The 17,290-nt window shown below is 40.3% G+C and overlaps 2 protein-coding genes across 2 annotated transcripts; both read left to right on the top strand.

Moving 5' to 3' along the window:
- Positions 1 to 1,958: 1,958 nt before the first annotated feature.
- LOC133123552 (uncharacterized) lies at positions 1,959 to 4,419 on the top strand. The gene is made up of 6 exons (XM_061234024.1): positions 1,959 to 2,035; positions 2,185 to 2,538; positions 2,827 to 3,180; positions 3,507 to 3,614; positions 4,139 to 4,188; positions 4,294 to 4,419. The coding sequence occupies exons 1-6, from the start codon at positions 1,990 to 1,992 to the stop codon at positions 4,417 to 4,419; spliced, it is 1,038 nt and encodes a 345-aa protein (XP_061090008.1). The 5' UTR covers positions 1,959 to 1,989.
- Positions 4,420 to 9,671: 5,252 nt separating this feature from the next.
- On the top strand, positions 9,672 to 13,717 carry LOC133123551 (uncharacterized). The gene is made up of 5 exons (XM_061234023.1): positions 9,672 to 9,696; positions 11,562 to 11,918; positions 12,212 to 12,565; positions 12,892 to 12,999; positions 13,707 to 13,717. Exons 1-5 carry the CDS (start codon positions 9,672 to 9,674, stop codon positions 13,715 to 13,717), a joined length of 855 nt encoding a protein of 284 aa, XP_061090007.1.
- Positions 13,718 to 17,290: the final 3,573 nt, after the last annotated feature.

Genomic DNA, 17,290 nt, shown 5'->3' with positions numbered 1-17,290 from the left:
CAACCAAAGAAACAGAATGAGGAATCCATAACCAAAAATTATCCGCAGGCCAAAACACCACGACAAACTAACTCTCAAACAGAAAAGAAACCAATAAAAGGATTATTTTCAGACCCAATGATTAGACAATGGGTATCAGCTGACCCCCCTCACAATGAGCCACATCTTCCACCCCGCCTGTGAGTGGGGCTGGTGCAGTCCGTGGTTCTGTCCGTGGTTCTACTTTTATGCTTTTATTTTCATAGTAAGTCCCATTGAGATTCAATTTCTCTTCCAAGTGAGACGGAACCAGAATGTGATCATGGTCATTGGATTGGTCCTTTGAAACAAGACCAGTTGAGAGGAGGGCCATTGTGATGTCATCAAACGACAGAACTTCAGGCCTCGATTGCTGCATTGTGGGTAAAGTTATTTCTAAAGTTATTACTGGTTCATTGCTTCATTAAATGTTTCAGTTTTGAATGATCAATTATATAATTACAAATGAATAAACTACTTATTTAAAGACAATGTACTCTGCTTTCAGTGCAGTGTAAAATTACAGCCTGAGCAATGTTGTGTTTATAATATGAGGGAGACCTTCCAGAATTCATAGGCAGTGTTCGGAAAAAGTCAAAATGCAGTTCTGATATGGTTCAAGATTACATTGGAACTGTGACAGTATGTAGATTCCACAGCGCTGTCCAATGTTCTGAATTTAATAGCATCACAACTGTACTATATCTTAGGGTAATTTAAGAAGAAATACCAAAAATGCCTACTATATGACTGGTGGAAAATAAAAAATAGAATTGAATTAAAAAGAAGTAAATAAGTTTCAGCCCATCTGCAATCAATGGATTGTTTGTAAAAAATAATCCTTTTTAAAGATTGGCCCAGAAGAAACACTGGAATATTTAAGAACCTTGTAAAATACATTTAAATTTTTTCAATCTGTATGACATGATCCAATTGATTCTCTCCAGAACAGTACCATAACATATTAAAATAATTCTGGTACACTGGTATTAATGAATCACATGCCTGCCTAATATGACCTACAATACAGTATATGATTGTACTGTATGTGGCTATATAATACCAATATGTAACTAGGAGATGGAAGTAATGTTTTACAATGTTTCACACCTTTTACTTTCTGTTTTTTACCCACAACTGCCTCTTGTCTTATTTGTGTCATGGCTCTGTAGTCCTGAAGTCTACCACGCACCCACGCACATATATACATAGACTCCTGTGGATACACACACAGGCAAACACAGGCACGCACACACACGCACACACACTGTCCTATTCTGTCTGCTGGACTCTCCTGTTTGTTTGTTTGTTTGTTTGTTGCTCAAGGCTGGTAGGTCGTCAGTCATTCATTATCCTAACCCGCTTATCCTGAACAGGGTCACCGGGGGGCTGGAGCCCATCCCAGCATACATTGGGCGAAAGGCAGGAATACACCCTGGACAGGTCGGCAGTCCATCGCAGGGCACACACACCATTCACTCACACACTCATATCTACGGGCAATTTAGACTCTCCAATCAGTCTAACCTGCATATCTTTGGACTGTGGGAGGAAATCAGAGTACCCGGAGGAAACCCACGCAGACACGGAGAGAACATGCAAACTCCACACAGAGAGGCCCTGGTCGACCGGGATTCAAACCAGGACCTCCTTGCTGTGAGGCGGCAGTGCTACCCACTGCACCATCCGTGCCGCCCGGGGATTGAGGTGATATTTCCAAATTATGTTTATTATCTATTATACATAACAACTGTCATAAAAATGGGAATAATGACAAGGGTTTTCTTTTCTTGCACTGAGTGTGTTGATTTTCCGTACCTTGTATACCAATAATTTGCCTCTTGTAAACACCCAATCAAATCTGCCCCTGACATGTGACCTCCTACAGTTATCGCTGCAAGTCCTCCTTCTCTGTACAGTTTGAGTTTTACAGTGCAGGGTACAAGCAGGGTCTCGAGGAGAGGAGATATCATGATGGAACTACTCTATGCTATTCTTGTCTTTTTCAGCGAAGTGTGTAAGTCCATAATTTTTATCATATTATCAGTCAAAATAACTTAATTCGAGGACTGTATAGAAGTATTCATACATAGATTAATGGGTTTAGTTCTTGGCTTTTTTCCCCATTTCAGTGAGTTTGAACTATTGCTTTCTTCTTTAATTCAGGTAGTCTGCTTGGGAAGAGTGTAGTTCAGCCTAACACGCTGGTGACAGCTGAGCTTGGAGGTACTGTGACTCTCGTATGTTTCCATCCTACAAAAGATGTGAAATTCATCAGCTGGTTAAAGCAACCTCTTGGACTGAAGCCTCAGGTTGTTGCAAGAAAGTCATATTACCAATCAGATGCTATATTTTCAAATGAGTTTAAAAACAGCACACGTCTCAGTGCTAACGCCACTAAGGGAAAATTTAACCTGACTATCTCACAAGTAGAGCCGTCTGATTCAGCAACTTACTACTGCACTACTGTATTCTTCAGTGAGATAAGTTTTGAAGATGGAACTACTTTAATAGTGATGGGTAAATATGAACCTTAATTCATGCTTAAATATGCATAATTATTTTTCTAAAGTCACAGATATATCTTTTTATCTTTTTTCATTGTATTAATGGACAAATAAAGCTCATGGATATTAGACGTTAATGGCTGTCACCGAGGCAGTTTGGGAAGTTCAGCAATGACCAAAAGGAGACTTCACGTGATTCACTGACTTGCACACCAGTGAATCACAATAATGGAAAAATTATTGAATCTAAGCATGAATGTATTTAAATTTTTAATGATGAAACTGAATTCTTCACTTTCAGAGTCCCAGAGCAGGACAGTAGTTCTCCAGCAGCCCGAGTCTGAGTCAGTGCAGCCAGGAGACTCTGTGCCTGACTCTGTGCAGTGTACAGTGCACACTGAGACCTGTGCAGGAGAACACAGTGTGTACTGGTTCAGACAGGCCTCAGGAGAGTCCCCTCCAGGAATCATTCACACCCATGGACACAGGAGTGATGAGTGCCAGAGGAGCTCTGGGACTGTGTCTCCCACACAGAGCTGTGTCTACAACTTCCCCAAGAGGAACCTCAGCCTCTCTGATGCTGGGATTTACTACTGTGCTGTGGCCACCTGTGGGGAGATCCTGTTTGGGAACGGGACCAAACTGGAGGTTGAGGGTAAGCAAAAATGTGATCAATTGGTGGTAGCATCATCTTGGTGTATTCAGTTATTAAAATACATATATTTATTTTGTCAGGGTCAGGGCTGAAAGTTTAATTACATCCTGTAAAACATATGGATTTCATCTGACCTTCGACAATCATTCTGTAACATTTACTCATTCATTTTTAGTTTGTAAGGTGTCAATTGTTTGATATCCTTCCTTGCGATTCTCATGTAGATCAGTTTTTTAGAAAGGTTATTACGGTCAGTGTCTCACTGAATTATGCTCTTGTTAATATTACTCATAGTGCTATACTAAATTTAGCTTTTAAAATTCCAGAAAACCAACAACTTCCTCTTTATTGCTTGGCGGGAGCTTTGGCGTTGAGTGTGATCCTGAATGTTGTCCTCGCTGTGAACAGGAGCAAAAGCAGTGAGAATTCCAGAGGTAAGAGACCAAGTGATCAATGTGTGGTTTATGAGGTGGGTATTTTCTTACAATTTAGATATCACATGTAAAAACAAATCAATTCTCAATTGAATTTATTGAACTTTTAGCTTCTTTTTTTAGCTTTTAGCTGATATTATTGAGAATTTCTGATATTATTAATTTATATATACTACATATGACCGACAGCTGTGATCTGACAGTCCCTCGATTATGAAAATAAAATTGCTGTCGAGCAAAAGCCATTAAAGGCAATGAAAGTATAGAATTAGCAGAATTGTCTGGCCTTCATACAGATTGAAATATTTTTAAGTGATATGTTATCTCCAGTGATGCCTGCACAAATTCCCTGGTGATTATGTAACAAATGTTCTTCTCAGAAGTACTTCTCATTGGAGTTGTAACTCACCATCCTACTGCAGTGTACATAATCGGCCATACAATAGAAATCACAGCATGAATTGAACAATTATTTTCACACAACCACCAGTGGTTGATACAGTCATTTTAATTTTCTCAAACAGGGGCTGTATCAAACCTCCAAACGTTCAGAGAAGACTCGTCAAGTGCACAGGTACAAGTATTATATTGTGATTTAAAAAAGAAAATGAATATCCTGGTAAAATGATAATCGGAATGAGGAGTCTTCATATGTGCTGTGTGATGCTTTTCCTTTCAGTGTCGAGATGAAACAATGAATTACGCTGCTTTGTCTTTCACCAAGAAACCCAAAGTGAGGAGGAATAAGAGGGAAGTGCAGGGAGAAACGGTTTACTCTGATATGAGATTTACACACCACAAGTGAAGCTCTCCATAATAATTCATCTTCATCACAGGAATGATCATAATGTATCAAACATTTCCTCACTAGCATTGGGAATATTATATGTGGCTGTAAATGACACTGACCGATGGGATTAGCCTTTTCTTAGTGCTGTGCTTCTTCTTAAATTCCGCTGTTGTTCAAATAAAGTAAAACTTCAAAACAGTGGTGTGACCGACTGGCTTCGCAGTATTTGTTTAAGGTTGTAAACCTAAATGACTTCAGCAAATTCATAGAGCTGTATAAAGTGGAACTGTATACATATGTAAAATCACATCTGTACTGTAGCTGAATCATTCTGGGTAAACGTGCCTGACATATGGCAGTAATGTTCAACAGAAATGGGAGAGTGAAACATGAGGACTGCAAAACAATCCCTCATTAGTCTGTTGCGGTAACTTTGACTTTGACTTTTTAAATAGTATCAAAGTTTGCGACCTGGCGGCAAGGTGTGGAGGAATAAGAGGGAAGTGCTGGGAGAAACGGTTTACTCTGATATGAGATTTACACACCACAAGTGAAGCTTTCCATAATAATTGATCTTCATCACAGGAATGATCATAATGTATCAAACATTTCCACACTAGCATTTGGAACATTATATGTGGCTGTAAATGACGCTGAACTGTAAGATTAGCCTTTTCTTAGTGCTGTGCTTCTTCTTAAATTCTGCTGTTGTTCAAATGAAGTAAAACTTCAAAACGTATACACTGGTGTGACCAACTGACTTCAATCTTTAACCCTTGTGTAGTCTTAACGTTCTGTATACTCCCCTTGTCCAAAGGGTGAAAAATGACCCGCCTTCACTGAACCCCAAAAATAAAGCAGCTGAATTGAATTTTAAATCCTGAATGTATTTTCCATGAAGAAACAACCTGTCACTCATCAGAAACTTTGTCATCAAATTTCAAGTTGAAAAATTATAATTGGGAGTTTCCTCGGCTGCTAAACATTTTTTAGCCTTAAGAAAACACGTGGGTTAAGGCTGTTAACCCAAATGACTTCAGCAAATGTATGGAGCTGTATAAATTGTTTCTGTGTACATATGTAAAATTATGTAGTCATTCTGGGTAAAAGTGCCAGCCATATGGGAGTAATGGGATATCCAACAGAGATGGGAGAGTGAAACTGTGAGACTGTGAAACAAGTCCTCATAAGTCTTTTGCTTTATTGCTTAACTTTGCCTTTGAGTGTGATTGTAAATAGTATCATAGTTTGCACCCTGAACAAGATAAAAGGCTGTGATAACTGCAAGGGTAAGAGGCCTAGTATTAATATGTGATGTTTTTTTCCACAGCTTATTTAACTGTTAATAAACAATTTATTAGGAGCATATTGTCTGGTATCATATATTTATCTTCAGAACATTGCACACTACTACTCCTTGCACTTACATTAACACAGAAAATCAGGTCAATTTGTGTTGTTCCAAAACTGAGCTGTAGAAGCAGTCTTTATGAATGATTACTCTATAAATGGACATATGAAAACATGCAAACCTCAAACTCAAAATCTGTTTCCTAGTCAACAGGGATATTTTCTCCGCATGAAGAAGGCCTGTAGATATATGTCTGCACATCCATACCAGGGGTGGATCTGCGATACCTACTGATATGCCACTGCTCAGCCAGGGAAAAGATGACTGACAATGTGAATTTTGGTTTCTGAAGGCTAGGCCTCTTGATAGCAGAGCCATCCATGTACCTTCAATAACCAGGCTCTTCCTGTATGCACAGCGACAGCCATCTTGTGTTCTCAGTTATTGTGGCTGCGTTGTAAGATTTAGAAGAACTGGCTCACTTTCTGACAGAATGACTCAGTGGCAGATTCCTTCCTGTGTATGTGACGGAGCAAAGACTCTCACATGTTCATGCACTTCCTGCTCAGAGGCCTGTCAGGTGTTCACAGGGGCCTATAGTCTAGAGATCAAGGAGAGTCATACCCTCACCCAGGCTGGTCTTTGTGCTGTAAAATATTTAGTTTAGCTGAACAGGGTTATAGGGCTCTTCCCTTTGACTTATCTGTGCAAAATGACTGGTATATTATCCCACACCACATTGAATCAAGGAGATCACACAGAAGTTGGCCAACCCTGGAATTGCATGTGATCATAAGCTAAAATCAATTTCCACAAACTTTTGAATGCACTCTTGATTTCATTTTAGCATGCTGATATTTCATGCATTGAAGAATAACAGGAATGACATCTTCATAAATGTCACCGAGTCAACTCATTATAGTAAGCAAGCGCACATGCTCAGTTAAATTAAACCAACTTTCCAAATGTGATTCCAAATGTGGGGGACACTTGCAAGCAAAATCTGACCTAGCTACCTTATAGAGGCTGAAAAGCTAAGATGCATTGATAATGTTCGTGGCCCAAAAACCAATTCAAATGTGTTAGTTCCCACAGCTTAGTAAAAAGGTCATATTTTTCATGTATACAGCCTCACTCACATTAGAGACAGCTGGAAATTCTCTGTGTGACTAATCTGCTCCCACCTCAGGGTACAGTACAAGCACAAATTCATGCTAAATAAATAAAGATAATTAATATATCCGGAGAGGAGGTGTTTTTCCATGAATCCTGAGTGCTGTTTCCCCCTTCTCATGGCCTCAATGCACATGTTATTTTCAGAACATTTCCCGAAGAAACATGCACATTTTGGGGCTTTTAGAAAGCTCTGGGGAAAAATCTGACTCTTTGAAAGTCAGTCGAGTGGTGGTAGATGCATGTATTCAATGTCACATGGACAGATACCTTTGGCTGATATGTTGCCAGTGCTGAGATGTTTGCACTGCTATTTGTTGTTGAAAGATTTTGCATACGGCTCTTTTCTTTACTTGTGAAATGTGTTTGTCCGTTTCAGACGGTTCTGTTGTGGCAACAGGGGAGGTTCACTTATTTTCCACTCACAGCGTTTCACAGAGCAGAGCTACACAGGAAGACTGACCTGCCGCACAGAGCTGTATCACCCCTCCCTCTTGCAGAACTGAAACCACACTGACGCTCTGATCAAATTCACACCTCAGACCACCTTTCCATTACAACTGACCAGAAAAGCAATGCACATGCATTTCAACATAAAAATAGTACAAGTCTGTTTCCGAAGATAAATTGTTTTTCAGCTTGTGTGCAAATGATGTGATTTTTGGCATATTTCTCACATTATTGAATACAATGATGAAGGATTTTCATCAGGTAAATTGAAACACACAGCATCTTGATTATTTCCCAGTCTTTGCCAGCCTGATGATTCATTCCAAGGCCATGCAGTCTTCATAATGAATGTATGTGCTGAGTAAAGTGTTGAGCAGAATGGATTCAAATGAAACGATCCTCGACCGTTTGTGTGTGTGTGTGTGTGTGTGTGTTCAACGTAAACACCACCAATGAGCAAAGGGCAGTATCTTTTTAAGTTTAATTCCTTACTGTGTAGCAGGAGGCAGGGCATTGTCAGTTTTAAGTATAGACTGGTAAAGTGTTGATTTCCTGTTCATACCTTTGAGAGCAAACCACAGACATAGCGATCACACGTTTTGTCTGAAGTTTGCCCTGACTCCACAGTCATTGGCTAAAACAAAACCTATGTACTCTGCCTTCATGCTTTGCACAGCACACAACCCTTAGATGCATTACCTGGTACCTCCCCCCGCCTTTCTCTCTCTCACACACCTCTCATTCGCTCTCTCTCCATCTCTCTCTCTCTCTGTCTCTCTCTTTCTTGTGCTTTTCTCCTGCGCTACTTCAGAGAGGTCAAATCTATGTTTGTTCTTTTGAGAATCAGTGAATACATGCAATTTCTTTTGAAGAATACAGATCTCAGCATATCATATCAGAAGCCTGTCACATTGGAGTTGGAAAGCCTTCCAATCATTCGGTGCTTGCAGCCATTTTGTTGTTGCTCACAAAGCTGAGAACACCATTTGACATGATTCAACAATAGGCTGTTTAATAATTTTACTAATACAAACATTTTAATAATCATAATAATCATAATAATAACAATACATTGTATTGATATTGGGCTCCTCCAGAACCCAAGGTCACTACTACAAATCAAACTGCAAGACCAGTACATACAGGCAAACAGACACAAAGGAAGCTGAAACGGAGGGGACAGCACACAAACAAGGCAAAAGTGGAGTTTTGAAAGTGGCCATAGTCTCTGTTTCCCTGATGTGCATTGGGAGGGCGGTCCACAGGCTGGGAGGAGCCACAGAGAAAGCTCTGTTTCTGAGTTTGAGTGGGGACTTCCAGTGCCTGTGAATGAGGGTGCAAGAGTGCACCCAGCTAGCAGGTCAGTTGGGAGGGACCAGTTGCGTATGAAATATGAAAGCAACAGAATTTGGAAGTTTACTGTATTCGTGGCATGATGGGGAGCCATTGGTGGGTGTGGTGTGATTGCAGGATCTAGTGTGGGTTCGCATTCTGGCAGCAGAGTTTTGGGCATGGTGGGGTTTTGGTCAGTAGGGTGTAAAGGGAGGTGATAGAGTAATGAATTGAAGAAGTCAGGGCAGAAGGCAATGAAGGCATGAATGAGGCATTCAACAGTGGAGGTGGACAGTGAGGGACAAAGGCAATATTTCTAAGGTGACAAAGTTTTGTTTTGACCAGATCATTGGCGACATGGCTACAGATCGGGGCGACATGGCTCAGGCAGTAAGAGCAGTCGTCTGGCAGTCGGAGGGTTGCCGATTCGATCCCCCACCCGGGCTGTGTTGAAGTGTCCCTGAGCAAGACACTTAACTCCCAAATGCTCCTGGTCGGTGCCTTGCATGGCAGCCAATCACCATTAGTGTGTGAGTGTGTGTATGAATGGGTGAATGAGAAGCATCAATTGTACAGCACTTTGGATAAAGGCGCTATATAAATGCCAACCATTTACCATTTACCGTCTTTAAGATGGGGTTGAAGAGACAGCGGAGTATGGACTGCATTTGAGGCTTGAATAGTGAAGCCATGAATATCTAATGTGAAGAGGTTGAGTTTGGATAACTGGAGATTAATTGCCTTGAGTAGAATTTCAGTTTTATCACTATTTCATTTTCATGTCATCGACGATAAGACTTACCATCCATCCTGATTGACCTCGAGGGGCAGTTCCGGCCACCGTATCACATGATGAACAGCTGAAGTAAATGAAATACAGTCAACCTCAAAAAAAAGAGTCCCTGCTCCTGTGAGCAAGGCCCAATGATTAGACAATGGGTATCAGCTGACCCCCCTCACAATGAGCCACATCTTCCACCCCGCCTGTGAGTGGGGCTGGTGCAGTCCGTAGTCTGTCCATGATCTGTCCGTGGTTCTGTCCGTGGTTCTGCGGCTCCTCCAGGATGCTGGGATTTCAGGGTGCTGAAGGGACAGCAAACCACAACCAACTGATACCATTTTGAAACTGTGCTGATTGCAGTTATACTGGAAGATTTAAGTCACCAGAGGTTTGAAAAAGTGTGATGATAGTTCTTCTGTGTCATTTTCGTGAGACAGTCTATGGAGGTAATGGCTTCATATTTTGGTTTCATGCATTTTCTGAAAAACTTTTTTTTTTGCTTTTATTTTCATAATAAGTCCATTTGAGATTCAATTTCTCTTCCAAGTGAGACCAGAATGTGATCATGGGAATTGAATTGGTCCTTTGAGACAAGACTGTGCTTTCAGTACAGTGTAAAATTACAGCCTGAGCAATGTTGTGTTGATAATATGAGAGAGACCTTCCAGAATTTATAGGCAGTGTTCGGAAAAAGTCAAAATGCAGTTCTGATATGGTTCAAGATTACAGTGGAACTGTGACAGTATGTAAATTCCACAGTGCTGTCCAGTGTTCTCTATTTAATAGCTTCACAACTGTATTATATCTGAGGGAAATTTAAGAAGAAATACCAAAAATGCCTACTATATGACTGGTAGAAAATAAAAAATAGAATCAATTTAAAAAGAAGTAAATAAGTTTTACCCCATATATGACCTACAATACAGTATATGATTGTACTGTATGTGGTTATATAATACCAATATGTAACTAGGAGATGGAAGTAATGTTTTACATGCCTTTAACTTTCTTTTTGTACCCAACTGCCTCTTGTCTTATCTGTGTCATGGCTCTGTAGTCCTGAACTCTACCACGCACCCACGCACATATATACATAGCCTCCTGTGGATACACACACAGGCAAACACAGGCACGCACACACACGCACACACACTGTCCTATTCTGTCTGCTGGACTCTCCTGTATGTTGGTTTGTTTGTTTGTTGCACAAGGCTGGTAGGTCGTCAGTCATTCGCTATCCTAACCCGCTTATCCTGAACAGGGTCGCAGGGGGGCTGTAGCCTATCCCAGCATACATTGGGCGAAAGGCCGGAATACACCCTGGACAGGTTGCCAGTCCATTGCAGAGCATACACACCATTCACTCACACACTCATACCTACGGTCAATTTAGACTCAGCCTAACCTGCATGTCTTTGGACTATGGGAGGAAACCGGAGTACCCGGAGAAAACCCACGCAGACACGGGGAGAACATGTAAACTCCCCAGAGAGAGGCCCCGGCCAACGGGGATTCAAATCCAGGAACTTCTTGCTGTGAGGCGGCAGTGCTACCCACTGCACCATCCGTGACGCCCAGGGATTGAGGTGATATTTCCAAATTATGTTTATTATCTATGTGAACTATATGGAATTTAATAGTGATTGTAATATGTACATTACATACTGGATATTACATAACAACTGTAATAAAAATGCGAATAATGACAAGGGTTTTCTTTTCTTGCACTGAGAGTGTTGATTTTCCGTACCTTGTAAACCAATAATTTGCGTCTTGCAAACACCCAATCAAATCTGCCCCTGACATGTGACCTCCTACATTTATCGCTGCAAGTCCTCCTACTCTGTACAGTTTGAGTTTTACAGTGCAGGATACAAGCAGGGTATCGAGGAGAGGAGATATCGTGATGGAACTTCTCTATGCTATTCTTGTCTTTTTCAGCGAAGTGTGTAAGTCAATAATTGTTATTAAATTTTCAGCCAAAATAACTTCATACAAGGACTGTATAGAAGTATTTATACTTAGATTAACTTTTGAACTATTGAACAATTGTTTTCTTCTTTATTTCAGGTGGTCTGCTTGGGAAGAGTGTAGTTCAGCCTAACACGCTGGTGACAGCTGAGCTTGGAGGTACTGTGACTCTTGTATGTTTCCATCCTGCAGAAGAAGTGTCATTGATCAGCTGGTTAAAGCAACCTCTTGGAGAGAAGCCTCAGCTTGTAGCAACAATGACAAAATATGAATCAGATGCTATATTTTCGAATGAGTTTAAAAACAGCACACGTCTGAATGCTAAAGCAACAAAAGGAAACTTTAACCTGACTATCTCAAAAGTAGAGCCGTCTGATTCAGCAACATTCTACTGTACGACGACTACCAGCTTCAGTGGGATTAGTTTTGGAGATGGAACTACTTTAATAGTGAGGGGTAAATATGAACCTTACTTCATGGTTAAATATGCATAATTATTTTTCTAAAGTCACAGAAATATCTTTTTAGCTTTTTTCATTGTATTAATGGGCAAATAAAGCTAATGGATATTAGATGCTTACGGCTGTCACCAGTGCAGTTTGGGAAGTTCAGCAATGATCAAAACGAGACTTCCAATGTGTTTGTACACAGAATTGCACACCAGTGCATCACAGTAATAGAAAAATTATTGAATCTAAGCATGAATATATTTAAATTTTTAATGATGAAACTGAATTCTTCACTTTCAGAGTCCCAGAGCAGGACAGTAGTACTCCAGCAGCCCGAGTCTGAGTCAGTGCAGTCAGGAGACTCTGTGCCTGACTCTGTGCAGTGTACAGTACACACTGAGACCTGTGCAGGAGAACACAGTGTGTACTGGTTCAGTCCAGGCTCAGGAGAGTCCCCTCCAGGAATCATTCACACCCATGGACACAGGAGTGATGAGTGCCAGAGGAGCTCTGGGACTGTGTCTCCCACACAGAGCTGTGTCTACAACTTCCCCAAGAGGAACCTCAGCCTCTCTGATGCTGGGACTTACTACTGTGCTGTGGCCACCTGTGGGGAGATCCTGTTTGGGAACGGGACCAAATTGCATGTTGAGGGTAAGCAAAAATATGATCACATGGTGGTAGCATCATCTTGGTGTATTCAGTTATTAAAATACATATATTAATTTTGTCAGAGTAAGGGCTGGAGGTTTAATTACATCCAATAAAACATATGGATTTAATCTGGCATTCGACGATCATTCTGTAACATTTACTCATTCATTTTTAGTTTGTAAGATGTCAATTGTTTGATATCCGCCCTTGCAATTCTCATGTAGATCAGTTTTTTAGAAAGGTTATTACGGTCAGTGTCTCACTGAATTATGCTCTTGTTAATATTACTCATAGTGCTATACTAAATTTAGCTTTTAAAATTCCAGAAAACCAACAACTTCCTCTTTATTGCTTGGTGGGAGCTTTGGCGTTGAGTGTGATCCTGAATGTTGTCCTCGCTGTGAACAGGAGCAGAAGCAGTGAGAATTCCAGAGGTAAGAGACCAAGTGATCAATGTGTGGTTTATGAGGTGGGTATTTTCTTACAACTAAGATATCACATGTAAAAACAAATCAATTCTCAATTGAATTTATTGAACTTTTAGCTTCTGATATTAGCCCCAATATCATACTTTGGTTCTATTGTGTAGGTATTTGTGTTTGCCATCAAACTGGCACTAATTAAATTATATATGCTACATATGGCAGACAGCTGTGATGTGACAGTCGCTCGATTATGAAAATAAAATTGCTGAGGCAATAAAAGTGTAGCGTAAGCGGAATTGTCTGGCCTTCATACAGATTGAAATATTTTTAAGTGATATGTTATCTCCAGTGAAGCCTGCACAAATTCCCTGGTGATTATGTAAAAAATTTTCTTCTCAGAAGTACTTCTCATTGGAGTTGTAACTCACCGTCCAACTGCAGTGTACATAATCGGCGGTACAATAGAAATCACAGCATGAATTGAACAATTATTTTCACACAACCACCAGTGGTTGATACAGTCATTTTCATTTTCTCAAACAGGGGCTGTATCAAACCTCCAATCGTTCAGAGAAGACTCGTCAAGTACACAGGTACAAGTATTATATTGCGATTTAAAAAAGAAAATGAAGACAATTTCTGTGGTGAATATCCTGGTAAAATGATAATTGGAATGAGGAGTATTCATATGTGCTGTGTGATGCTTTTCCTTTCAGTGTCAAGATGAAACAATGAATTACGCTGCTTTGACTTTCACCAAGAAACCCGAAGTTAGGAGGAATAAGAGGGAAGTGCAGGGAGAAACGGTTTACTCTGATATGAGATTTACACACCACTAGTGAAGCTTTCCATAAAAGACTGCTTCCATAATAATTCATCACAGGAATGATCATAATGTATCAAACATTTCCTCACTAGCATTGGGAACATTATATGTGGCGGTAAATGACACTGACCTGTAAAATTAGCCTTTTCTTAGTGCTGTGCTTCTTCTGAAATTCTGCTGTTGTTCAAATAAAGTAAAACTTCAAAACATATACACTGGTGTGACCAACTGACTTTCACCCTTGTGTAGTCTGTATTCTGCATACTCCTCTTGTGCAAAGGGTCAAAAATGACCCGCCTTCACTAAACCCCAAAATTAATTGAATTTTAAATGCTAAATGTATTTTCCATGAAGAAACAACCTTTCACTCATCAGAAACTTTGTCATCAAATTTCAAGTTGAAAAAAGATCATAGGGAGTTTTCTCAGCTGTTAAACCTACTGGCGGGTAATTTTTTACCCTTAAGACAACACGTGGGTTAAGGCTGTTAACCCAAATGACTTCAGCAAATGTATGGAGCTGTATAAATTGTTACTGTGTACATATGTAAAATTATGTAGTCATTCTGGGTAAAAGTGCATGCCATATGGGAGTAATGGGATGTCCAACAGAGATGGGAGAGTGAAACTGTGAGACTGTGAAACAAGTCCTCATAAGTCTGTTGCTTTATTGCTTAACTTTGACTATGAGTGTGATTGTAAATAGTATCATAGTTTTACCCTGAACAAGAGAAAAGGCTGTGAGAACTGCAAGGGTAAGAGGCCTTGTGTTAATATGTGTTTTTTATTCCACAGCTTATTTAACTGTTAATAAACAATTTATTAGATGCATATTGTCTGATGTCATATATTTATCTTCAGAACATTGCACACTAGTACTCCTTGCACTTGCATTTACACAGAAAATCAGGTCAATTTGTGTTGTTCCAAAACTGAGCTCTAGAAGCAGTCTTTATGAATGATTACTACATAAATGGACAGATGAAAAACATGCAAACCTCAAACTCAAAATCTGTTTCCTGGTCCAAAGGGATATTTTCTCCACATGAAGAAGGCCTGTAGAGATATGTCTGCCCTCCATACCAGGGGTGGATCTGCGATACCTACTGATATGCCACTGCTCAGCCAGGGAAAAGATGACTGACAATGTGAATTTTGGTTTCTGAAGGCTAGGCCTCTTGATAGCAGAGCCATCCGTGTACCTTCAATAACCAGGCTCTTCCTGTATGCACAGCGACAGCCATCTTGTGTTCTCAGTTACTGTGGCTGCGTTGTACGGTTTAGAAGAACTGGGCGCATTTTCTGACAGAATGACTCAGTGGCAGATTCCTTCCTGTGTACTGTGACGGAGCAAAAACTCTCACATGTTCATGCACTTCCTGCTCAGAGGCCTGTCAGGTGTTCACAGGGACCTATAGTCTAGAGACCAAGGAGAGTCATACCCTCACCCAGGCTGGTCTTTGTGCTGTAAAATATTTAGTTTAGCTGAACAGGGTTATAGGGCCCTTTGACTTATCTGTGCAAAATGATTGGTTTATTATCCCACACCACATTGAATCAAGGAGATCACACAGAAATAAATGTCACCCAGTCAACTCATTATAGTAAGCAAGTGCACATGCTCAGTTAAATTAAATCAACTGGTCTTCCCAAATGTGATTCCAAATGTGGGGGACCCTTTTTTTTTTAACCAAAATCCGACCTAGCTACCTTATAGAGGCTGAAAAGCTAACATGCATTGGTAATGTTTGTGGCACAAAAACCAATTCAAATGTGTTAGTTCCCACAGTTTAATAAAAAGGTAATATTTTTCATGAATACAGCCTCATTCACATTACAGTCAGCTGGCAATTCTCTATGTGTGACTAATCTGCTCCCACCTCAGAGTACAATACAAGGACAAATTCATGCTAAATAAATAAAGATAATTAATCTATCTGGAGTAGAGGCGTTTTCCATGAAACCCTAGTGCTGTTTCCCCCTTCTCATGGCCTCAATGCATATGTTATTTTCAGAACATTTCCCGCAGAAACATGCACATTTTGGGGCTTTTAGAATGCTCTGGGGAAAAATCAGACTCTTTGAAAGTCAGTCGAGTTGTGGTAGATGCATGTATTCAATGTCACATGGACAGATACCTTTGGCTGATATGTTGCCAGTGCTGAGATGTTTGCGCTGCTATTTGTTGTTAAAAGATTTTGCATACGGCTCTTTTCTTTCCTGGTGAAATGTGTTTGTCCGTTTCAGATAGTTTTGTTGTGGTAACAGGGGAGGTTCACTTATTTTCCACTCACAGCGTTTCACAGAGCAGAGCTACACAGGAAGACTGACCTGCCGCACAGAGCTGTATCACCCCTCCCTCTCGCAGAACTGAAACCACACTGACGCTTCGATCAAATTCACACCACCTTTCCATTACAACAGAACAGAAAAGAGAGGCTTAGATAGCAATGCACATGCATTTCAACATAAAAATAGTACAAGTCTGTTTCCAAAGATAAATTGTTTTTCAGCTTGTGCGCAAATTCTTCTGTGATTTTTGGCATGTTACTCACATTGTTGAATGCAATGATGAAGGATTTTCATCAGGTAAATTGAAACACACAGCATCTTGATTATTTCCCTCTCTTTTCCAGCCTGATGATTCATTCCAAGGCCATGCAGTCTTCACAATGAATGTATGTGCTGAGTAAAGTGTTGAGCAGAATGGATTCATATGAAACGATCCTCGACCGTTTGTGTGTGTGTGTGTGTGTGTGTGTGTGTGTGTGTGTGTGTGTGTGTGTGTGTTCAACGCAAACACCACCAATGAGCAAAGAGCAGTATCTTTGTAAGTTTAATTCCTTACTGTGTAGCAGGAGGCAGGGCATTGTCAGTTTTAATTATAGACTGGTTGATTTCCTGTTCATACCTTTGAGAGCAAACCACAGACATAGCGATCACACGTTATGTCTGAAGTTTGCCCTGACTCCACAGTCATTGGCTAAAACAAAACCTATGTACTCTGCCTTCGTGCTTTGCGCAGCACGCAACCCTTAGATGCATTACCTGGTACCTCCCCCCGCTTTTCTCTCTCTCACACACCTCTCATTCGCTCTCTCTCCTTCTCTTTCTCTCTCTGTCTCTCTCTTTCTTGTGCTTTTCTCCTGCGCTACTTCAGAGAGGTCAAATCTATGTTTGCTCTTTTGAGAATCAGTGAATACATGCAATTTCTTTTGAAGAATACATATCTCAGCATATCATATCAGAAGCCTGTCAGATTGGAGTTGGAAAGCCTTCCAATCATTCTGTGCTTGCAGCCATTTTGTTGTTGCTCACAAAGCTGAGAACACCATTTGACATCATTCTACAATAGGCTGTTTAATAATTTTACTAATACAAACATTTTAATAATCATAATAATCATAATAATAACAATACATTGTATTCATATTGGGCTCTTCCAGAGCCCATGGTCACTACTACAAATTAAACT

Source organism: Conger conger, chromosome 3, assembly GCF_963514075.1.
Source record: "Conger conger chromosome 3, fConCon1.1, whole genome shotgun sequence".
NCBI lineage: Eukaryota > Metazoa > Chordata > Actinopteri > Anguilliformes > Congridae > Conger > Conger conger.
The sequence above is the reverse complement of the archived record's forward strand: the minus strand, read 5'-3'. Positions and strand labels throughout refer to the sequence as shown.

Bases quoted from the DNA above. Each gene is read 5' to 3' on its own strand.
- LOC133123552 (XM_061234024.1), top strand. From the start codon at position 1,990: ATGATGGAACTACTCTATGCTATTCTTGTCTTTTTCAGCGAAGTGT. The intron at 2,036-2,184 runs GTAAGTCCATAA...TCTTTAATTCAG, and splicing joins TGTCTTTTTCAGCGAAGTGT to GTAGTCTGCTTGGGAAGAGT. The intron at 3,615-4,138 runs GTAAGAGACCAA...TTTCTCAAACAG, and splicing joins AAGCAGTGAGAATTCCAGAG to GGGCTGTATCAAACCTCCAA.
- LOC133123551 (XM_061234023.1), top strand. From the start codon at position 9,672: ATGAGCCACATCTTCCACCCCGCCT. The intron at 11,919-12,211 runs GTAAATATGAAC...CTTCACTTTCAG, and splicing joins AACTACTTTAATAGTGAGGG to AGTCCCAGAGCAGGACAGTA. The intron at 12,566-12,891 runs GTAAGCAAAAAT...TTAAAATTCCAG, and splicing joins GACCAAATTGCATGTTGAGG to AAAACCAACAACTTCCTCTT.